This window comes from Trichomycterus rosablanca, chromosome 13 (assembly GCF_030014385.1).
Source record: "Trichomycterus rosablanca isolate fTriRos1 chromosome 13, fTriRos1.hap1, whole genome shotgun sequence".
In the NCBI taxonomy this organism is placed as follows: Eukaryota; Metazoa; Chordata; class Actinopteri; order Siluriformes; family Trichomycteridae; genus Trichomycterus; species Trichomycterus rosablanca.
In genome coordinates this window covers 18290964-18315731 of record NC_086000.1, presented here as the reverse complement: position 1 = coordinate 18315731, position 24768 = coordinate 18290964, and the positions used below count along the sequence as shown (strand labels likewise).

At 40.1% G+C, this 24768-nt stretch overlaps 1 protein-coding gene across 1 annotated transcript; it reads left to right on the top strand.

The window, feature by feature from the left end:
* The first annotated feature begins 37 nt into the window (after positions 1 to 37).
* Positions 38 to 21852, top strand: ttbk2a (tau tubulin kinase 2a). Its single transcript, XM_063007265.1, has 15 exons — positions 38 to 243; positions 3132 to 3279; positions 6708 to 6781; positions 6892 to 7032; positions 7145 to 7249; positions 7335 to 7400; positions 8254 to 8346; positions 8435 to 8560; positions 9635 to 9792; positions 12267 to 12465; positions 12561 to 12772; positions 13246 to 13762; positions 15601 to 15888; positions 17002 to 17855; positions 21027 to 21852. Exons 1-15 carry the CDS (start codon positions 175 to 177, stop codon positions 21451 to 21453), a joined length of 3477 nt encoding a protein of 1158 aa, XP_062863335.1. The 5' UTR covers positions 38 to 174; the 3' UTR covers positions 21454 to 21852.
* Positions 21853 to 24768: the final 2916 nt, after the last annotated feature.

The window sequence follows — 24768 nt, the reverse complement described above, 5'->3', positions numbered from 1 at the left end:
AAATTCTGCTGTTTTGCACACTCAGTGTTAGAATGTAGCTCACCTAAGATAAATGCCCACGTGTTTGCTGATCTTAGTCCTCTGTTTCTGACCAGCCAGCATTCGGCCCCGATGCCAAGCGTAGACCCGTGCCACTGGATTTAGAGGAAAAGCTTGAGGCAGCGCGGAGCCGAGATGAGCGGAGCTCAGGAGCAGGTTGACATCCTGACGACCTCTGCGCTGGTCAGGGAGCGATGGAAAGTGGTGAGTGTATTTACACATGAACACTACTACAGCACCTACTACATTGTTCTCATTTCAGTAGTAAGTAAATGAAAGTGTCTCTGAGTGTGTCATTTTAAGCTATTAAACAAACAAAAATCTTTGTAGAATAATAACTACACCATATGGCCAAAGGTATGTGGACACCTGTCCTATTTATTGAGTTCAGGTGTTATAGTTTCCCATCCTAACAGTTGTATACTATAAGGCAACATTTTGGAGAAGGCCCCAGCCAAGCAGCCTAGCCACTGGGAGGTTTTAAATAAGAACAATGTCCCAGTAACCCCTTAATTAAGTGTAGTTTTAGTTAAGGAGCATTTTAAAGGAATGTTTTCCCCAAAAATCATATTTACACAGATTTATTTGACCCAAAATGTAGTTTGTTGGCGCCCAGGTGGCGCAGCAGGATATTCTGCTAGCACACCAGCAGTGGGATTCTGAACTGAAATCTCTGAGGTTAAATCTCAGCTCTGCTACCAGTTGGCTGGGCACCCCACTCAGCTGACTAGAGGCCAATTTCGTCTGCTCCAGGCACTGCCAATTGTGCCTGCTAGGGGAAAAAACTGGTCTTAAGAAGGGATGTGTAAGGACCCTTGTTAGTAGCCTGAGGCGCCTGTACAGAAGTGGAGGAACGCGGTGATCAGTGCGTGACTCTCCATACACTAAATCTATTGAAGTATGAGTGGATAAGAAGGGATCGGTGGACTGTGCACATGTCAGAGGGAGCGTGTGTCAGATGAATATACCCTCCTCTAATGTGGTCGCGGTCCCCGGAGCTAAATTAAAAGAAAATGCATAAATTAAATTAAAAAGTAGTTTGTTATGTTTAACCAGTGTCTTTAATTCATTCAGCTATGAAATATCTGCAAAATAACACGGTAAAACACGCTAGCACACCAGAGCTGACATTTCGAACTCGTTGGTTCAAAACTCAGCTCTGCCATCTGGTAGGCTGGGTGCCTACATGAACTGATTGGCTGTTGTTTAAGGGGGGGGGGGGGGGGGGGGGGTGCTTGAGGGGACCTCATAACTTATGCAATTACGACCTCTGCTGGCGGGTTGATGGAGGAGTTGAGGAATAATGCATTGATCAGGGTGTGGCTCTCCTTACACTAAGCTGATCCACATATGAACTCGCCTCGTGCAGGTGAAAAGATGCAGTCAGCAACTGCACACGTGTCGGAGGGGCATGTGTTAGTCTCTGCTCTCCTCAACCAGGGTGGAGATCAACATCAGTAGAGAGGAAGCGTAATGCAATCAGGTAATTGGATATGACTAGAATTGGAGGAAAATTGGGGAAACATGCAAAAAAAAAAAAATCAACTTCACTATCAGCATCACCACATTGGGCACACCTGCCATAGAGATCTAGGTCCATGCCTCAAAGGGTCAGAGCTGCTTTAGTGGGGGACTATATTAGGCAGGTGGTTTTAATGGTATGACTGATCAATGTATATGTCAGTCAGTGCATCACTCTGTTCTTTGCTCGCACTGTGTGCGTTTATGTGTGAAGAGCGCATAGTGACAAGCAGCAACCCCCTCTTCACAATGTGCCCTGTGTGTAATGTAAGGTCATTTTGCTTGATGAGTTGTGTTAATGCATGGTAATTCCTGGAGCAGGGCTCCCACTGGGCCAGTGGGGGATGACAGGAAATGGCACAGAAAGCTGAGGGTGTAGCTGCACACTGGGGCAATATTAGAAACAGCAAAATCTGTCTTCATAAGCTCTATACACTTTATCAACTTACAGTTTATTCACAGTTTATACACCACATGGCCAAAAGTATGTGGGCACCTGACCATAAGCTTGGTAAACATGGGCAGTAATATGGAACCTATTTGGTGGCTATAAGACCTTCCATTCTTCTAGGAGAGCTTTCCATGATTTTCAAGATTTTGAAGTGTGTCTGTTGGAATTTGTTCCCATGCAGGCAAAAAACATTTGTGAGATCAGGCACTGTTACTTGTTTTTTTTTTTTACAAAATGTCAATTGGTATTGAAGCCAGAGCTTTGTAATATCACTTGTCAAGCTATGTTGTAATAAATCTGGCATTGTGCACTGGAGCATGGAACAGGTCATACTGGAACAAGAAAGTACAGTCTATAATTAATTGGATAGACATGGATTCATACACATTTTGGAAATTGGTGTGTTTGAAACACTGGATTTCAATCAGTGTTCAATCAGTGTCCATATGCTTTTGCTCAAATGATGTGTACGATATGCTGTACAAAGGGCCCTACTAAATTCATGGTAGGGCTAAATTCATGGACCTTGTTTTCCAATTAGTCACAGATTTTACGAATATTCAAAAAAAAAGTGCCACATTTTACAGCAGTCATTAAATATAACTCACAACTTAAATGATAGAATAAATGGAATCTACAATACACAGCACAGCCTCCCACAATAGCTGAATGAAAACCTAGAACATCCAGCGATGGTGCAAGGCTCTGTCTCAAATACGTAAATACTCGTCCGTGTTTGGACACCCTGCTCTGCGTCCACGGAATTGTTTATAGCTGCTTAAGACTTTGACATCTTGGATATTTTGACTAACCGATTTCTAACTAAATTACTGTAGAATTACTAGGACCCCCTCATAGTGCAAATTAACCAGTAAACATGAGAGCACTTGAATGCTATGCAAGTTAAAAAACGTTAACTCGCTAAACACAAACCTTAAGGTTTGAATTTCACGGCAAATTGCGTATTACATGGGAAAAGGCTCATTTCACAGTTAGATGGCGCGTGAATTGGGTAAGGCCTTAGCTATAAATCAGTTCAGAAAACAGTTTTTATTTTCTAGCAAAACATTTAATATCCACCCTAGTCATCTCTTGAATTATACCATCATTCTGTGTTTAGCTTAAGAAAATAGGTGGCGGTGGCTTTGGGGAGATCTATGAGGCCCTTGACTTGCTAACCAAAGCCAATGTAGCACTTAAGGTGGAGTCAGCCCTGCAACCAAAACAGGTGCTCAAGATGGAGGTGGCTGTGCTAAAGAAACTGCAGGGTAAGTCTGCATGATCAACATATTTTTGATCTGGTCTATTTAAAAAAAAAATGCTTTACCTACATTAATAATTAGGGAACAATATTCTAGTGTACAAATTTAGATATATCCAGATGTATATTATAAATTTAGATATATATAGATGTATCCAGGCTTCATGTATGTTTAAATTTTCACATTTAGCGGACACCTTTATCCAAAACATTACAGTATACAGTCTGAGCAATTGAGGGTTAAAAGTCTTGCTCAAGGACCCAGCAGCAGCATCCGGGTAGTGGTGGGGCTTGAACCCGCGACCTACTAATTACTATTCCAGTATCTTAACCACTAGGCTACGGCTTGCCCAGCGAATCCCCAGTGGTGCTGTTGGCTGGTCAGGAGTCTACATACAGACATGATTGGCTGTGTCTGAAAGGGTGGCCTAGACCCCGCGGTGTGTAACTGCATTTCACTTGGAGATTCGGGGGGAGCCAGACCCACAAGATCCTGACCAGAATAAAGCAGCTTTAAAACATGAAAATAAAATGAAATAAATAAAATTCACTTCATTTTCTGTGATGTTAATAGAGCCTGTTTAAGCTGACCTGTTGTGCAATTCTCAAGTTACATTTAAATGTCATTTAAATGATGCTTGATTGGTATCAGATGGGTAAATGTTATATGGTATAATGGTAAATACATTTACCACACCATCACACTACAAGCCTAGACTGTTGGCTCCAAATTCGGACCTTACCATCTGCATATCACAGCAGAAATCAAGATTTAGTAAACAAATTAATTTTTTATTTTATTTTTCTAATTCTTACTTGTCCAGTCTCAGTAAGCATGTGCTCACTGTAGCCTTAGGTTGTTGTTTCTATCCAATGAAAGTGGAGCTCAATGTGCTTTTGAAGAGAGAATGTTTAAATTACTGTAGTCTACTTGTCAGTCTGAAGCAGTCTGGCTATTCCCCTCTGACCTCTCTTTTCAACAGGGTTTTTAAGCTCACAAAACTGCCACTCACTAGATGTTTTGGCTATTTAAACCAGTCTTGTAAACTTTAACGACTGTTGCGTGTCTTTATAGATCAGTGATTTCTGAAATACTCAAAGCAGCCTGTCTGGCACCAACAACCATGCCAAAGTCATTTAGATGACATTTTTTGGAAATTTTTGTTTTTTTTCCCCTTTTTCTTTTTTTTTGGCGCATCCAATTGTTCAATTTGCATCGTACTTCCTTACTGTCTATGCCGAACCCTGCCCTGACCGAGGAGATCGAAGCTAACCCATATCCCCTCCGAAACATGAGCAGCAGCCGGATGCATTTATGCCACCCACACATTTTTATGAGTTTGGCACCACCTAGCGTTGCATGCGGAGAGACACACCCTAAGGGCACTCTTCCTCATCTCTTGTGCAGGCGCCTCTAATCAGCCGGCAGAGGTCGTAATCGCATTCTGACAGCGAGAGACCCACATCCGGTTCTTTGTCCCGCCCCCCAGCTGAGCAACCGGCCAATCGTAGCCACTCAGCCTCGAACTGGTGAAGCAGAGCTGGATTCGATACCAGGTACTCAGAATCCAGCTCTGGTTGCAGCGTGTCTTTTTACCGCTGCGCCACCTGAGCGGCTATACACATTTTGATGTTTAAGGTAAAATGTGAATGGTAGCTGCAGCTCCTCACCCATGTCTGAATGACTTTCTTCCTTGCGCTTCTAAAACATGAGTGACTAATTGAATAATTACATAGATGATGTATCTGAAATATAGGAAATCTTGTTACAAATCTGGGCTAGGCTCACAGGTACAGAAGGTAAACCTAGCCATTAAAGAGACACATATCAGGTCCCAAACCTGAATAAATAGGAGGGCTGCATCAGGAAGGGCACCAGATGTAAAATCTGTGCCAAATTAAATATGCAGATGAATAATATGCCATGTAGATCCCTAACAGGAGCAGCTGAAAGGAATCATTGAGATTGTAGCAAGTTGCATGTATTTCATTTTGTAATCTACTTTTAATAAAATGTATCATATTTTAAAATATAATGTTACTGTACATTTAAAAGTACATACTATGATAGGGGACTTTGGCCGAATTGCTTTGGAGCCAAGCTATTTATAGTAATAAGTGTTAGTTATACAATAAAGTATTTATCTTGAAATGAACTGAAATGGCTGATTGGAAATAAAGGTGGTTTTCAGATCTATACTGAAGTAAGTAACTTTGATATTGGGGTGGACAGCTTGAAGGCTATGTGTGTGCTGGATTCAGTGTAAACATGTTTATGTTGCCTTGTATTTGAGCCACTTTTTGGTCTCTCTATTGAGAAAAAGTAAATAGTCTATAAAAGACAAGCCCCTTTAAAGGACCTTCAACCTTTTCTTTGTGCATACTGGAAGATCAATGTATATGGATCATGTTTGCTTTATCATAGCATAGTCTGGCTCGGGGTATTTTTGCATCCTAAGGGAAAAGCAGTGTAACTGGAGCTTTGCCTCTTTTCCAACCCCCATCTGAGCACCAGAGAAATGAACAAAGCACAGAAAGTAAAAAAAAAAACTAATACTGCTGATGCTTTGAACACTGTTTCTTTAATGAAAAGTTAATGATTAATATGAAAATATTATATAGTGAATTAAGTATACTTGTTAGAGAGTGAGTAGGGTGAGCTGATGATGGTGCACTGTGGAGATTCAGGCCTGGTTGTTCTATTACACTGGTCCTAAACAACGTAAATTGCTAAACACTGAAGTAAATTGCCACAAGCTCTGTGGGGTTTAGGCCAGAGAAGCACCATGTGACACAAATGTAACACACATAGACTTTATAAAACACACAGCTGTTTAATACCATGATCCATACTATCCATAACTCTTAACTTTAGGAAACATCCTGAATCTTTAAAATTGGTGTTTTAGAAATCAGTGCATTGGTGGACTGGGGTGACAAAACAGTGTTTAGCTTAGATTAGCTTTAATTAGAAAACAGCTGGATGAACAGCAATCAATACAATCTTCTATATAGACATTTCTTCTAATGTATTGTGCTTTCCACACATGTAAGACATGACATGACTGCATCCGTGGTTGTGACACGTGGACATTGTTTACACACAAATAATTTCCTGGTTGGGCTACTGGGTTACTTGATCTTTACCTATAACATAATTGGTGCACAACTTTGGACATAATATTTAGTTGAGTGTGTGGGTTGCAGCTGACATTCCATCGTTACTTTGAGCTACACCTTTTGATTCTTTAGACTGTCTTAATAATGATAAAAAAGTGTGACAAACGGTCGTTTGTGTGTTTTGTACACAAACTAATTTACAATTATAAGTATAAAAGTATAAAGTATAAAATAAGAGAGAATCTTTTAAGTTTGCTCATTTTGAAACAGTTTGAGCAGTAGCCTAATAAAATAGATTTTTTTTTGCTTTTTCAGGTAAAGACCATGTGTGTCAGTTTGTGGGATGTGGTCGCAATGACCGATTCAACTATGTTGTCATGGAGCTTCAGGTCAGTTTTTACTAATTCATACTTTATTACCTTAAATCAATTTAATGATGTAATTTAATTCAGAAATCTGCATGCATTATAAGAAATTTATATTTACTATCTTATTACAGGGTTGTAATTTGGCGGATTTGAGAAGGAGTACGAACCGTGGGACGTTCACAGTCAGCACCACACTTAGACTTGGCCGGCAGATACTGTCAGCCATCGAGGGCATCCACTCTGTTGGTTTTCTGCACCGAGACATTAAACCAGTGAGTCAGCACAGCTTGTGCATGTTTTGCTGATATCTTTGCTTAATAAAAAAAAAAAGCAGTGCAGTAACTGGTGGTGTGTTTTCATCACAATCTGCTGTGTGTGTTTCAGTCCAACTTTGCCATGGGCCGGTTCCCTCGTACCCGTCGCACCTGCTACATGCTGGACTTTGGTTTGGCACGCCAGTTTACAAATTCAAGCCAAGAAGTCAGACCGGTAAGCGTGAGTCATTAATAGTTATTTGGTGTTGTATATAAATATTGGTAAATGGCTTATATTGTACTGTTCTACATTCTCTTAGCCTCGTCGTGTGGCAGGGTTCAGGGGGACAGTACGATATGCTTCTGTCAATGCTCACAAGAACAAGGTCAGCACCCATCATTTACCTCGTACCTAATCCAATAGTGTCTTTGTAGCTATCCAAGGTAGTAAATGACTTCATTTAGATTTAAACATGCTATACTTAAAACAAAATGGGGAGATTTCCGTTTACTACACTTTTTTTTATATTGACTTTGTTACTTTTCTAGCATTTTATTATTTTATAACTTTGTGATGGTCCCACCTATTGTATAGGGTGTGGATTACAGTACCATGCCCACCTGCCATGCCATTATGGGCTGGCAGGGGCATCTAAGTGTGCCGGCTTTTTGAAATTGGAGGTCCCGAAGTGGTCAGACGCGAGGACCTTTTTGCTTGCATTCTTTATTTTGGTTTTTGGTAAATCAGCTGATAGCATGGTGTTTTTCTTTCATGCTTTTTTATCGGCTTCTATTTGCAGCTGCTGTAGGGCAGCACTCTCTTCTTTGTTTTCTTATCTGGTTAATTTCTTTCTTGTCACCAACCCCTTCTTTTCACCTGCATGAGGCAGGCTCACACAGGGATCAGTATGACGTGTGGATAGTCACGACTTCTATAATTCCTCATCTCTGTGAAGGCTCCATTGAACAGCCAGCAGAGGCCATAATTGCAGCAGCAATTACAAATTCCTTTAGCCTGTCTCCCCTCAGACATAGCCAATCATGTTTGTGCACTTGTTCAGCCAATAGCAGAGCTAAGATTTGAACTCAGGAGCAGTGGTGAACTACTGTGTCTTATCACTGCACCATCTAAGCGCCAAATACGTTTTATTAAATGACATAATGAAGTATTTTAAAATGATAAAATAATTATTTTATAATGATTTACTGCTTGGCTTGGTTTTGTTTCTAATATTACAGGAAATGGGCAGACATGATGATCTGTGGTCTTTGTTCTACATGCTGGTGGAATTCTTGGTTGGTCAGCTGCCATGGAGGAAGATCAAAGACAAGGTGGGTGCTACATAAAGATGTGGAAGAAAATACGTTTAAGATCTGCACACATACATGTGTGGTTGGATTTGACAATTGTATTTATTAGGAGCAAGTGGGAAAGCTGAAAGAAACATATGACCATCGCCTCATGCTGAAGCATTTACCTCCAGAGTTTGGTGTCTTCCTGGACCATATTAACAGCTTGGACTACTATACCAAACCAGACTATGAGGTAATGCATATCAGAAAGTTGAGAACTCAGACAACATCATGCATTCAAGATATAAAAACAAACTTCATATAGGATAACTTGACTTATTTTAAATATTTGTAAGTACAAAATAATTACTTGTACTGTACTTTCCAGTACCTACTGTATGTATCTGTGCAGCTTGATAGGTTTTGTCATTGCATGGAATAACTGAATATCACAAAGTAATTAACTCCAGGTAATTTAATTTGTAATGTTTTACAACAGTGCTAGTCATACCAGTCATACAGAAGTGTTGCTTTTTGCAGTATGAAAAATTGGTTTGCACTGTGGTAACTATTTTACTGATAAGACACACTTATCTGAATTTGGACCAGAGTTTTTGCTAAAAACCTCAAAATTGGTGTTGTAAATCAAGTCAGCCTTTTTATTGCAAAATGAAAGTTAATTATTTATTAAAACATGATTTGGATCATATGTGTGGCACTTTGTATTTGGCAACAAAGTGCATTTAACTAGGACATAATTTCAAAGAACTTTAATTTGAGCATATCGCAACCTAGAGTAACCATGTCTGTAGTTGATAAACATCTGACAGAAACTTGAACTTCTGCACTGGCATAACTGGGCTGACAAATGGCTAAGATATTCCCAGTGCAACTGTGCTGTATAACTCTAGTGGGAGCTTGCAGCTGTTCCTGTCTTCTAGTATCAATAAAACAGTCATTTAAATTCTGGGAATATCTTGACCAGGCATTGTTTTAGACACACACGTGATATTTTCAATATATCAGGAAAATTCTGACACCGTGCTGATATATGGTAATGCAGATCAAAATTGTATTATATTATAATATAATTAAGTGCCATCAAGTCAATTCTATATGGATAGTGGTTCTTCAAAACACTAAATCTAAATGGCAGCTGTGTATAGGGTTGCTTGTATTTGGTTTGGTGAGACAGGAATATTTTGTATTACGCATAAGTCATGACTGACTAGTTAGTATAATAAGCAATTAACAAAATGAATTAAACCATTAGAAAGCTTTTGCCATGTTTTTACCATGTAATTCATTCTTCTGTTGTCTCTTGTAGCTTTTAATGACTGTTTTTGAGAAAAGCATGAAAACCTACAATGTAGTGGAGAATGATTCGTATGACTGGGAGAGGACGGGAACAGATGGTGCTCTGAGTATGAATATAGCTGACAACATGCCTCAGAATCATACACGCCTTACGCCAGCCTATATGGGGTAAGCAGTTGCCCAAATCAGAGTTGACTATATCGGATGTACTATGTAGGTTCTACAAAGCAATAATGTTATATACACACACTGGCAACATTGGAAGGTGGAACACTGGAAGTTGTTACCCGGCATGTTACATAAGGTTCAACATGCAGTGTGTTCTAAGATGTTTTTACCACAGGATTTCAAATTTCACAGCTTACTAGTCGTCATGCCGTATTTTTCTCAATGTCATGATACTGTTTTAAAGTTGAATTAAACAGTTTCGGGTAGGGTTTCGGGGCCGATCAAGGCTTTTTTTAACTGATCGGCTTTACTAATGTTGATCATAAGCCGATCTTTTGTTTTATGTCAACATTAAATTGGAAAGTAAAACAAGTCCAACATTGAAGTGTAATGTCTGCAATGTGAGCGTTTCACGAGGCGGTAGTTGCAGAGCTGCGTTCATTACTGTAGAATTTTACTGTTTATATGGTGTGTGAGTCAAGGATCACACCGGTTTACAAAACAATAACTTGTAATCCGAGTATGAAAACTTCAGGACCATAACATACAGCTTTTACGAGTTTACGTGTTACACGACATCTCAGTATCAAGCACTCTCTCTGATTGGCTTAGTTATGTAACCGAGCGTCGTAGTGATGCACTTGCTTAATAAAGAAATAAATACACGGTATATTCACAAATTGTCGGGAGCAAAACACTTTATTAACTTCTTCTGTTACGGTACCGAATAGCGGACAGCTAGAGCCAAGCATGCTATTCTATGCACTATGGAAGCCCCAAAGGGTCAAAACACACTCACTTAGAAATGTCCATCAAACCATTGTCACAATACAAGCACTTTAAGAACTGGCTTTCCTTCATAACATGCTTTCCATTTTATTTTGGTATTCAGGTTTTACTGTAATGCTGTTAAGTAACTTATTTGTTTTTTTTATATTCAAGTTAAGCTGCTACACCACTTGTGAGTGGAGATTTCTGTTCATATTTAGTGTATCACTGCATTGAACAGAATTATGTTCTTTGAATGTAAAGTTCAAAGTGAAACTGTAATTATCTCACTCATTTTGAGTGTTCTAGTTTTACTACTACAATGCTGCACTAAGTTTGATTAATTTTATTTTGTAAAAATAAAAGAACATTAAGCAATAGCTTGGATGCAGGCAATTTTTTCTACAGTACTGCAGAGCTATTCAGTTGTTAAACATATACATTGGATTAATTTGAATAACTAATGTACTTGAAGTGTGCACTGTGTAAACAGTGTTATCTAGTTCTTATCTAGACAATATCTAGAAAATACAAGTATCGGTTTGAGACTTGGTATCGGATCGGGATCAAAATTAATGATCGCTATCGGGAACAAAAAAACCATTCGGGACATCCCTAGTTTCGGGTGCTGTGAAACAGTGAAAATCAGTTTTCCCGACTGTGTTTGTGATTGCTTGACTATATCATATAAGCTATTTATTTGATTCCTGGTGCTTTGAAATAATCAGCAGCAAACTGGGTCAAAGTTTAATTAGATTGAACTTTTAAGTGCAGTGGCAAGCTGTAAAAACATAGCAGCAAAGCGATAAATCCAGGCACCGCCCCACTCCACAGGGGAACAATGGCACAGCTAGCGCACAGTGGTTTTACCATGCATCATGTGAAGGCAACCATAGCCATTCTGTTAGTTTACACTAGTCTGGCCTTTATCTTCTAAACACCTGTAGAAGTATTGCTTACTAGATGTGTTTTTGTTTAGTTAAGAACAGTCTGTTCTAGACTGTTGCAGATTGTTGTGTGTAAAAATTTCAGGAGATTAGAAATGTCTAACATACTCAAACCAGTTTGGTCAAGGTTACTTGATTTGCTTAGTTCTTTTGACCTGTATGCGTATAATTCCATGTATGGTGCTGCTACCCCAAAATGCGCTGATTGGATATTTTACATGAATAAGCAGCTGTTTTAGTGAAGAAAATGTTAAATGTATGTAATAAATCTAGTCAGCACTTTTACTAAGTAATATAGAACCGTTATATTAAATATTTTGTGAATACATCATTTTAATGCATAATTAAGTTAAATACTGGCAACCATATCTCTAATAATTAATAATGAATTAAAACATATTAGTACCATCAAGTAAACAAACTTATTTTACACACACCAAGACCGTTAGTTTACATAATGAGATGTTACGTAATGTAGTGCTTATTTGTTTAATAGTTTTAAGTGCTTAATTACAAAATGATTTAAAATGCTTACCTGTCAATGTTGCTATTTTTTAATTACAATTACAATAAGTAAAATCTGGTATAGCTTTCTGTGAGAGGGAGTGTATGATAGTCTGCAGCTCTCTTTTTTTTTTTTCAAGGGGAGTTGTGGTGCTAGAAGGGCATGAATTACAACCGGCTAGATCTGAGAGAAACTGAAAGAAATAAAAATGTTCTTGAGTGCACTAAATGACTTACTAAATGGTTCTATTTCAGTATGGCTAATGCTTCCCTGGTTCATGGAGACCTACTGAAGGAGAACACTGATGAAGTCCTGCAGGACGAGCAGCTTAGTGACGGAGATAACCACGTCGGCCCAGAGCACCCTCCTAATTCACTCATCCCCACAGTAAAAAACCCAGAAGCTGATGGGTGGGAAGATTTAGACCGCAACTGCAATGTTATCCTCTGGAAGGTGCCGTCTGTGCAGATGATCTTATTTTTTGTTCTTTCTTTTGTGCAAGGATTTGAATGTATGTATTTGTTTGTAATGTGTGTGTGTGCTTCCAGGGGCCAACAGAGCAGGAACACAATAACCAGGGCAGTCCAAGCCCTCATCCTGGCCCCAACCTGGGTTCTCCTGTGCGTTTACGTTCTGATGGGGTGGGTTCTGATAGGGATGCTCCCCTTCTAAGGAAACTACGCAACATCCACAGCTTTGAGCTAGAAAAGAGACTTACCCTGGAGCCTAAGCCCAACACTGAGCGCTTTGTCGAGGCCTGGTGAGTTTTCTTTTTTTTTTTTATAATTACAGAAAAGACGCTGAGGGTACTTTTCCACACATGCCATGAGTGAATGAAATGTTTTTTAAATCGTACAAGCCTGTTTTCTTCATTTTGGAAAGTTTTTGCTGGGCAAGTTTGACATTTTTTTAGCACATTTGCACAAAATTGTTAGACACTGATTGTCATGATGATCTTGTTATGTTATTGCCATTGGCATTTGGTTTTAGAATAGAATAGAATACACCAGAATATAATAATAAGTACTGGGACAGTTCTGACCAAGGCTGCTGTGTCTTCACTGATTTGGATTTTACATGTTTTCAGATCTGATCCAATGACAGTATTTATGCTGTGAACGTGTGTAACGCTGTATTTACTGATTTAGCATCAATCAGTCTTGCACTTTATTGCATGGCAAAATGTGTTGTTAGAGTGATGCTAGACCAACATTTTTTTGTGTTTATTAACAGTATGGAACAGCAGGTGCCTGGTTCAGGACAAGAGAAAGGTTCCAGGTTTGGTGCAGTGCCTGCTGCTCCTGCTCATGTGTGGCACTACGATGAGGAGATCATCTCAAGAGGGAGTTCACCTAAACCAGCCTCCCCTGGCTCTTTGGAGCTTGGAGATGGAGCACCCAGTAGTGGTTTTGTCGCGCTGCATCTCATTTCAGACCGGCAGGAAGTGGACTTACATGATTGGGTAATGGTGGAGCATATCTCTGACCCGCAGGAGGCTGAAAGTAGCCCAGGACCTGATGCAAAGCTCACCAGCAGCCCCTCAGAGGAGCCGGAGGGAGAGCCTGTGGTAGTGCAACCAATGGACGAGTCTCCTGACAGGGAACAGTCCACTCCAAGTGCCACTCAGGGCCATATTCTGGCTTCACCCAAAGTGGAAAGGCTGGAACTATGTGTGGTGCCTGCGGGCGGCTTGGCTGCAGTTACACCAACTAGTCCTGCTGAAGCACTTGCAGAGGGCGCACTCACACAGGTAATGGAAACACTTTTTACACCTTAATAACTGAAAAGTGTCCCATGTGTCTACTATTTTAGTGCTAAACCATTACAAAGTGCATTTCCAGATGTGCCAGTTTGTGATGGATGGCATAACCTTAAAAAGCGTAGGAAGTCATTTCCCAGTCTGAGTTGCAGCATTGAGTTGTAGCAGCAGTTGTAGTTTACCACTGTGCCCCCAAGAGCCCAACTACAATCTTTCAAAAGCATGTAATTTCCCAGTATTTAGTCAAATGTGAAGTTGCTTAAGGGCTCAGTAATTACACTATATTGCCACAAGTCTTTGGATACTCATAATACTTGAGTATTTAGGCATTTGAGCCACACCCATTGTTAACAGTTGTATAAAATTAATTCTAAACATTATATACCTTCAGCTTTAAGGTAAGAGTTTGAGTAAGGCTCTTTCCTGTAGCAGCATGACTGATCCCCTGTCCACAAATACATACATGACATGCTTGGTATGGACTGCACAGAGCCTTGACTTTAACTCAGTTAAACAACTTTTGGGATAAATTGAGGCTTCCATCACAATTTAAGCCTTCTCGTCCAAACCTAGTGCCTGACTTCACTATTGATCTTTTGACTGACTGGCTACCAGTTTCCAAAATCTTGTGGAAAGTCTTTCTAGAAGAGTGGAGGCTGTTATAGCTGGAAAGGAGGGGGCCAAGTCCATAATAATGTACATGGTAATAGAACTGGATGTCCAACAAAATCGTGTTTAGGTTTTTGTATACTTTTTACTGCAAGTGTTTTGAGTTATTTCAGATTTTTAAACACAACATAATATCTCACAGAGGGCGCCCTGGTGGCACAGCGGGATATTTTGCTGGCACACCAGCGCTGAGATTCTGAACACCCCGGTTCGAGTCTCAGCTTTGCTACTGGTCGGCTGGGCGTCATCTAGCGGGCACAGTTGGCAGTGCCTGCACCAGACAAAATTGGACATTGATCGGACTAATAAAGTGAGTGGGGTCTTCAAACACAGTGCATGGACCCTGATTAGCAGCCCGAGGTGCCTGTGCAAAAGTAGAAAAGCCTCATGTGGGGGTCGGTGGGGGTGTGAAGCAGGTGAATATACCCTCCTCAAACGCAGTCGGGATTTGACCAAAGTGGGGCTAATAAAAGTGATCCCTCATTCTGTGGCATCCTGACTCAAGTAGCCTCCTTTAACATAACCGCATGGCCATTCTACTCACAGGAAGACTCATTGGCTGTGCTAAATCGGGAAAAAAGGGAGAAAATGCGTAAATAAATAGAAAAAAACATAATATCACACAAGGATACATTGCTTGTTTTGGATTTTACCACAGCAGTTCTATTTGGTTGACGTTAGAACTTTGTTAAGGCCGCTTCTAGATGTAGTATATTTGTAGACTTCCAAATAAGATTCAATCTTTGTTTTGTATTCTGAATGAGTCTCCTTGCATTTCTGCTTCAGTTAATGGCAGCTTAGCTTATATAACAGAAAGTCATCTGGATTATGACGCAGTAAATGCCCCACACACCATTACCCTGGTACCATGAACCTTGCCCGAAAAGGTATTTATATATTGTTTAGCAGTGGTTTTGTCCATGAGAGAGCCAGGAATTCTTGGCTGATGCTACAGTTTTTTAGTTCTTTAGATATTTATCTTTTGTGACCCTCTGGATGTGTTGTCACTGAACTCTGGGAAACATTTTAGCATCACCACTCATCACCTTTCTTGTCCTGCAATACTTCATATCAGCTCCTGTTGATCCCTTACTTATCCCTTTCTTTATTATCACCACTTTGTCTTCACAACTCATTTATCCCTACCATTCCTTTTTCAGCTCCCTACCTCTCCTGCATCCCTACCAGAGGAGGTGATGATCCGAACACTTCTGCGCTCCCCCAGTCCTCACGCCCTCCTAAACACACTGTCAGATCCCCTGCATCAAAGCTCTCCACCAGCCATTCGCCGCAGCCAATCTGCAGAACCCCATAACCAGCACCGCCCTTCTTCCTGCTTCACCTCCCAACCCCGCACCACCCACAGGAAACTGCCAGCTATTCCACTGGGTGCTTCCAACACCAAGATCCCTTCAGTCATACGCATCACACGTGCCCAGCTGCAGCAGGTGAATACCCTGCTAATCTTCCTGTCCTGCAGTACTGCCCTCTTTACTGTTTTCAGAATGCTCTCTTTCCTTAAGTAGCTCCATGGTGACATTGCAGATTACCGGTGCATGCTAGGAGCTAGAAGATTGCTATGTTATTAATAAAACAGAATGATTATGACTTTAAGCGCTCTGATTGTTTGTCTGGTACCGTTATTATCTATTATCTGTTTGCCTTTTTGCCTGCATTAGTCGTAATAACATTGTAGTGCATGGCTCTCAGTCCTATCAATTGCTTGATCTAATTTCACTAGGATCCTGTCTAGACATAAAGCCTAATATGCAAGCTGAGTTCTGTCTCTGGCTGTATTCTTTGTACATTATGGCTTAGTTTTCTTAGAGACCCTTATAGACCCAGGTGTGTGCCTTTCCAAGCTATTTCATATATGTCACATTTTAAATCATGCAGAAAGGATGCACACACCTGACCGTAATTGGAATGCCACAGAACAGGATCAGAATATTTTATTTTAATTAATAAAAAATACTTTTAAGAGCATAATTTACTCTTTATGGGTGATTTAGTGGAAATTGATGGATAAAATGGGCAATTATATTCATTTAGAATCAAATCTATGTATAGTATTCCGCTAGCACACCAGCGCCGAGATTCTGATCTCCTCGGTTCGAAACTCGGCGCTGCCACCGGTCGGCTGGGCGCCATCTAGCGGGCATAATTGGCAGTGCCTGGAGGAAGGGATGATCGGAATATGTGGGTAGCGTCTTCAAACGCTGTGTAAGGACTCTGATTGGCGCCTGTGCAGAGTGCATGGGTGGAAAAGGGTTCCGGTAAGGGCTGTGCACAGGTCAGAGGAGGCGTGAGCAGCAATATACCCTCCTCAACTGCAAAAAATCCGGGATCCCCAGCAGCGAAAGACAAATTGACTAAACTAAATTTGGAGAATATGGGAGAAAAATGCATAAAATATATCTGTATATAGTGTTACTCTCAGATTAAATTTTAACTAATTTCTTGACACCTTCTTAATGCTTTTTCTGTCTTAAATTTCATTTATTTTTAGTAAATGACAATCATTTTGGACCAATGACAATCTATTCTTCTCTATCTTTCAGATGAAGGCTCAGCGTGCATCTGCACTCTCCTCCCAGTCAGCATCTGACAGCATGCCACAGTGTCCTCTGCTGGACAAACTCTCTACCATTGAGAAAGAGGCCCTGCCACAGGACTCCACCCCTAATATTCACTCCCCTGTGGAGCCACCACAGACCCAGCATTTATGCCCCTCAAACATCAACGAAGAGAATCTGCAGAATGGGCAAAGAAGTCGTCAGAATCCCAGCCCAGTGCCAAGCTCAGAGGCCTTACCTCAATCTCCCTGCAATCCAGTGCCCATGAATGGTAATATCGAACACCCTGCAGATACCCCAAGCAAGCTGTTCTGTGGGGACACTAAGATGGACTCAGATTGCTCCACAGAGCTCAACCAGAACACCCCTTTGAAGGAAAATAGAATATCTCCTGCAGACAGCACCAGTCCTGCTCAAGCCTCTCCAGTCAAGGCTCCATCACGAGACCCAAGTCGCCGTCTGAGCCGCATCCCTGTCCTTGAGCCCTCCTGTCTGCTGCAGGACGTTCTCATAGGCTCAGCTAAAGAAAAGCTGCTACAAAAACAAGGTCAGCGCCTCCCCAACTCTCCCTGTGCCTCAACTTGTGCCTCACCCTCATTGTCTTCAGTCCAGCGCGACCGGCTTTCCTCCACTTCTGCCTCTGAGCGCTCACAGGATGATGAGTCTATTCCAGGCTTGAGGCAGGGTGACGATGCCCCTTCGCTTTCTTCCTCATCACAGTCACACAAGAGCAAGATTCCCAGGCCAGTGAGACGCTCCTCTACAGGAGGACAGCAATCTCAGTTCCTGCCACGGCCACCTCCTGGTAAACCGCCCTGCCGCTCATCTGCTGACGGGAGGTAAATAAAACACTGTCATGTAGGCAGTTGCCTAATGTATATACATTGTGCCCATTTGGATATATAAAATTCTCCTCTGTACTCTGGCAACCCATATGACTATTCATCTACAGCCAACTGATTCCCCAAATTTATTCTTTAACTTCCATATATATATTACTAAATAACTAATTCAACATTAAGATTTTATGAACAAAACCACTAATACTGTATTTACTGCCAACTGATCCCATAAATATATTTATCTCCAAACCCCATTTCCAGAAAAGTTGGGACATTTTGTAAAATGCAACAAAAAAGAATCTGTGATTTAAATCGTTTTGAACTTTAAATTAACAGACAAAAATACAAAGAAATTACTTTTGTTTTGGCTGACCAAGTTGATTGTAAACAGATTTTGTTTAAAAAAGAAGCGAAAAAAGAGTGAAAAAAACTTACAGAATATTTAAGTTACTCCTTTGAGAAACATTTTACAATAAGCAGGTGAGAAACTAATGTTTGTGGATAAAAGAAGGATCCACCAAAGTCTTTGCAAGCAAAGATTGGGCCATGTTTAACCACTTTGTGCCAAACTTCAGGAGATAATTACCAGTCAGTTCAAAAATAATATTTTACAAATTATTTTGTATATATATTATGTTCATACAATTTTATCTTCTTTACCCAATCTAGTTGTATTCAATTACCCAGTTGTATCTTTCATCCACCACCAGCCAGATTACTAATAATTTAGGTTTTGAAACATCTACTGTACCTAATATTATGAAAAGAATCAGATACTCTAGAGAAATCTCAGTAATGTAGGGCAAGCCCAGAAACAACTGTTAAATATGCATGACCTTCAAGCCCTCAGGTGACACTGCATAAGAAACATGCCACAAAGGCTCAGGAATACTTTGGAAAACTGTTGTGACTTAAAACAGTCCACCACTGCTAAGTCGAAAATGCAACCTGAAACTCTATTATGCAATTCTGTACAGAAACGCTGCAGAGTTTAGAGCAAAAGATACTGAAAACGTGAAAGCAAGCTAAGTCCACATTTCAGCTTGTTTTGGTAAAAAAAAAACTAACAAACGCAGAGTTCACTGTACTAAAGCCAAAAAGCACCATCCAGACTAACATGTCATGGTATGGGAGTACATCAGTTCTCACAGCATGGGTGACTTACATATTTGTAAATGTACCATTGAGGCAGAGGTGTATTCTGGGACGCATGCTGCCATTGAGGTGACGCCTTCTTCCAGGAAGGTCATGGTTATTTCAGCATGACAACGTTAGTCCTCAATTTGTATGCACTACAACAGTGTGGCTTAATCACAAGGTGTGTGTGCCTGCCTGCACTACAGATCTGTGTCCTTGTATGGTGCAATGAAAAGGAGAATCAGACAACGGCATCCTCAGACTGTTGAGAAACAGAAGTTTTGTATCAAGCAAGAATGGAAAAAAATCCACTTGCAAAACTGCACCAATTAGTGTCTAAGTTCCTAAACCATTAGAAAGTAATTAATAGAGAAGTGATGTAACACAGTGGTAAAAATGTCTCTGTTCCAACTTCAAATTCTAAATTACTTTATAATTACAAAACACATTTATGTTGGTCAATGAAAACTGAATTTTTTCAATATTTTTGTCAGTTAAAGGTTTAAGAGAATTTTCAAATCACAGATTCTTCTCACAAACCTTATCACATTTTACAAAATATCCCAGCTTTTCAAGAACTACTATCAATTGATAGCACAACTATATTCCCAAAAAATATTCCTTCTAATTCCTTCCCAAATGATCCCACAATATACACTGCCTGGCCAAAAAAAAGGTCACCACCTGGATTTAACTAAGCAAATAGGTAAGAGCCACCCATTGGATAATTACTGCATGGGTGATTATGTTTCAGCTGGCAACAAGTTATTTAACCCTAACTAATGCAGTGAGTAGCTTCTCATTTGTTAAACAACCATGTCGAAAGACACATCCTATGGTTGTGGAAAAGATGTTAATCTGTTTCAGAAGGGTCAAATTATTGGCATGCATCAAGCAGAGAAAACATCTAAGGAGAAGCTGAAACTACTAAAATCGGGTTAAGAACTGTCCAGCGCATTATTAAAAAGTGGAAGGACAGTGGGGAAACATCATCTTCGAGGTAGGAATGTGGTCGGAAAAAAATCTTGAATGATCATGATCGGCGATCACTTAAACGTTTGGTGAAATCAGATGGTAGAAAAACTACAGTAGAACTCAGGGATGTGTTTAATAGTGAAATTAAGAGCATTTCCACACGCACAATGCAAAGGGAACTCAAGAGATTGGGACTAAACAGCTGTGTAGCCTTAAGAAAACCACTTGTCAGTGAGGCTAACCGGCAAAAACGGCTTCAATTTGCTAGGGAGCATAAAGATTGGACTCTGGAGCAATGGAATAAGGTCATGTGGTCTGATGAGTCCAGATTTACCTCGTTCCAGAGTGATGGGCGCATCAGGGTAAGAAGAGAGGCGGCTGAAATGATGCACCCATCATGCCTAGTGCCTACCGTACAAGCCTGTGGGGGCAGTGCTATGATCTGGGGTTGCTGCAGTTGGTCAGGTCTAGGTTCAACAACGTTATGTGCCCAAAGAATGAGGTCAGCTGACTACCTGAATATACTTATTCCATCAATGGATTTTTTCTTCCCTGATGGCACGGGCATATTCCAAGATGACAATGCCAGGATTCATCGGGCTCAAATTTTAAAAAAGAGTGGTTCAGGGAGCATGAGACATCATTTTCACACATGGATTGGCCACTACAGAGTTCAGACCTGAACCCCATTGAGAATCTTTGGGATGTGCTGGAGAAGACTTTGCGCAGTGGTCCAAATCTCCCATCATCAATACAAGATCTTGGGGAAAAATTAATGCAACTCTGGACAGAAATAAATGTTGTGACGTTGCAGAAGCTTGTGGAAACGATGCCACAGCGAATGCGTGCCGTAATCAAAGCTAAAGGCGGTCCAACGAAATATTAGAGTGTGTGACCTTTTTTTTGGCCAGGCAGTGTATATTCCACTACCAACAACAAATTCCTTGAAAGTCTTTCTTTACTCCCAGAAGTGATGTCTTTGTGTAGATGACCTTTACAAACCTGTTAGATTCAGATACAAACGTTCTCTTAAACCACTTTGTCTTTTCTGTTCAGGTTGCGGCGTTACCGGGTCAGGGCGGGCAGCACCGGCGACTCTGACTTGCTGACATGCCTATCTCAGCTGATGCATGATGGCAAAAGCCGCTCATCGTCCCTTAATGGCCACTGCTCCATGCAGCCTGTGGGCACCAGGCTGGTGTGTATCAGTGCATCGGGCACTGCCCAGCACCATCACCACCACCAACGCAGCTCCAGCGCTTCTCCCCGCAGCTGCTCCTCACTGCAGCGCTCCATCAGCTCCTCACCCTCCCGCCATGAGCACCGTGTCGGCTTTCTGCGCAGTCGCTCGCCGCCAAGTTTCTCGGGATCCCCACCCTTGCGTCGTGCCCATTCTCATGCCCAAGAGGGCAGCTGTGGCCATAAAGCTCGTTCCAAAACCTGTAGTCGGGAGACCAAATGCTCCAACAAGCTGAGCAGATAGTTTTACCTTCCACTCATCTACACTTTGGTCGCCATCCAGCGGAGAAGAAAAAAATTTACTTGATTTGGAACAGCCAAGTTTTTGTGCCTGCTCCTTTGCAAAACTATATTGTACATAGTATATAATAATTCCATAAGTATTCCACATATAGTGTCCAGTTTTACTCCTGCATATTCCCAGTATTCTGCTTCTTTGCAGGCACTTGAATTAATAGACAGTAAGACAGACTGTCTCAGCTTTTTACCTACATTTTGACCGTCCTGTTAATTCCCAAGAACTCTTTCAGAACAGTGACTGTAATTTAAAAAAATTTTTAGGTAAATTATAGGTTTAGTATTTTAGTTTTTATGCAGCTAGGGCACTAATACAGGAGTTTGCTTATTCCTGGAATGCATGGGATTGGGTATTTGCATCAAGGTGTTAAACCTGTAATATAGTATTTATTACACTATGTATTTGGGCTTGAATGCATCCTGCACCCTTCTAAGTAGTGCAGTGGCTGGTACACTGACAGATGGCTGACTGTATTTATAATTTGTTGATGCCATCATTTGTCCTTTTTTGTCTGTGCTTTTTTAGCTCTCATTTTAGCCTGGGCTTTGTAGTTATGTGGATGGTGTTAGTGGAAAAAACAGCAGTTGAGTTTTCTTTGTTAAGAAAATGTAAATGCTGAAACAATCATTAGAACTGTGTAATGCACTTTGGTACGTGCCTAAAATGTTATTTACTGTAAATTATGGGCAAGCAAGGTACAAACTTTTCCGAAATGTCGACCTGTGAATTTTCTTTTTGTTATTATTATTATTATTATGATAATTTTTTTTTTTTTTAGCTCTGCTCATGCTGCTTCCTAAATGGTACAAACCAACATGCATGCACACACTTCTGCATGTGGTACTAATATTTGCATTACAGAAACAGTTTGGTTATTTTTCATGTAAATGTTCATCACCTGAGTAACTTTTATGCATCTGGAGGAATAATTCCTGTGTCCACTATAAGGCTATAAGGTTTACGGCCAAAGCATTAATCAGCAGGTTTTCACGGTGACTATTGTGGAACAGCATTAAGATGTCATTATCATGTAATTGTTGATATAAGCTGTGGCTTAAATTGCACAGTAGGACTCCTAAACATATTTATTTACTCCATGCTTCTCTAGACTCTAAAGATCCACTTTTTAAAATTACTGTTCAAAAAGGCCAGAGGAGGCAGAAGCGCAAAAGTTCTTTATTTAGGTAAAAGTACTAATCCGATAAAAAAATACTCAAGTTGGAGTATAGCTTCTATATTTACTCAAGTAGAAGCGTAAAAGTACATGCTATTTAGTGTACTTCAAGTAAAAGTATTTCTTTAAAAAAAGCCTTTCTAGCTTTTTTTTTATTTCATGGTGTCTTGTATTGGAGGCAAGCGGTATACATCCATGTCACTGAGGGTACCTCATTTGCAAAAATTGTACAATCATCAAATCAGTTATCATCTTTAGTTAACCAGAGTAAAAACATTTAGACTTTATACTTTAGACACGAGGAACCGAAATATACAAAATCCTTTGGATTAAAAAAAAAAAAAAAATGCTGCTGTTCATAAGTAGACATGGTAATATTTAGTAATGCAGTATATTATGATATTTAACCCAAACTAGTCATCACTGACACTTTGAAACACATTTTATTTGAACAAACTGCATCTTCACTTATTTTTTAGAGCAGTTCTTCTTTTAAACACTCCACAACACTATCCTGTTGTGGTTTTATTGCTGTTTGGAGAGTAGGAAAAATATATAGTAAAATAAATGTCCAGTAGGACTTTTAAAATAGGATTGCATTTCTAAGGAAGATAACGTTCTTTCTGAATAGACAACTGAAGTCGTGTCGTCATATTGTAGTCCACGCCATGTTGTTATGCCCATATTTGGTAACCCCGGGTCTAAGAGAAATTTTGAATGGGAAAAATGAATGGAGATTTCGCAAATTGCCTCTCTCGCATCCTGTAGCCATAAAAAGTGTTCCAGAGCTGTTACGTTTTGTTTTATGGAGATTCTTCTGTCTATTATTACTGGATCCTCTGAATTACGAAGTCGTTAAAGAGTCAAAATATGAATATTGCTACATGTAAGCTAATGCTACTGCGCACTGAATTGACGTCACTAGACTGGAAGCCTCTTAAATTTTTATTTATTTTTTCTTTTATAAGCCTCTTAAATAACCGCACAAAGCAGCGCGATTCACCAGTGTAACAGTGGAGTGATGTTCACAAGTTGTAGTTTATATATTTTTTTAAAAGCTACATTAAAGTAGAAAGCAAGGATGGTTGGGTGTTACTCCTTTGGTTGCACTCACCAAAAGCGGGCTGCTCTTTCCGTCAATTCGATTGGTGTAGTTCAGTGACGTCTAATTAATGCGCAGTAGCATTAGCTTTCGTGTAGCATTATTAGTATAAAAGGTCCTTTAAAAACCTCGTAATTCAGAGTATCCAGTGATGTACAAGAGAAAAATGTACATAGGACAAAACATATAGGGTTCTGAACATGGATGCATTAGAGACAATTTTTTGAAAACCCCATTCATTTTTCCTACAGGAAATCTGATTTAGACCCGGGTCTCCAAATATGGGCATAACGAGGACTACAGAATGACGCACAACTTCAGTGGTCTATACAGTATTAAAAAGTGCTATTATTTAACACTGATTTTTTACTAAACATTACTTGCCAGTCTTTATGACCTCTGATGACTGAGTTTGTGTAGAGTACAGACACATGAACATTTCTTTAGTAGAACTGAAATTGACATTGACAGTGGATGCTCTATACAAAATAAAAAAACAGGCAAATTATTCTGCAAGTTTGATAAATAGTTTGTCTATTAGTATGATGCACCCTAGTGGCCAGGTAATACAGAGATATTTACATAGCATTTATAGCATTAATGGACACTTGTCCGAAGCGACTTACAGATGTAAACGATTACAATGCAAGCAGTTGAAGGCCTTTCTCAGAGACACCCTGCAGTACATTCGCTGTATATACCTGTTAGCAATGGATATGACTAAAATGTGATTATAATGCGAAACAATACCAATGACCAACAATACTACTAACAGTTTTGTTTGGAATTCCATTCAAAATGCAGATGATGTTGACAGAAACATAAAAGGATGCTTGGTTTGTTCAGTCTGCTGCTAACATTGCCGTCACATGCTACATTGTATCTATTGTTTAAGCTTGTATTGCTCCATGTTTACATGCCACTTTAATGTATGCATGGTTAAAAGCAACTCCATCGCTAACTTAACACTTATGTCTTTTATCTG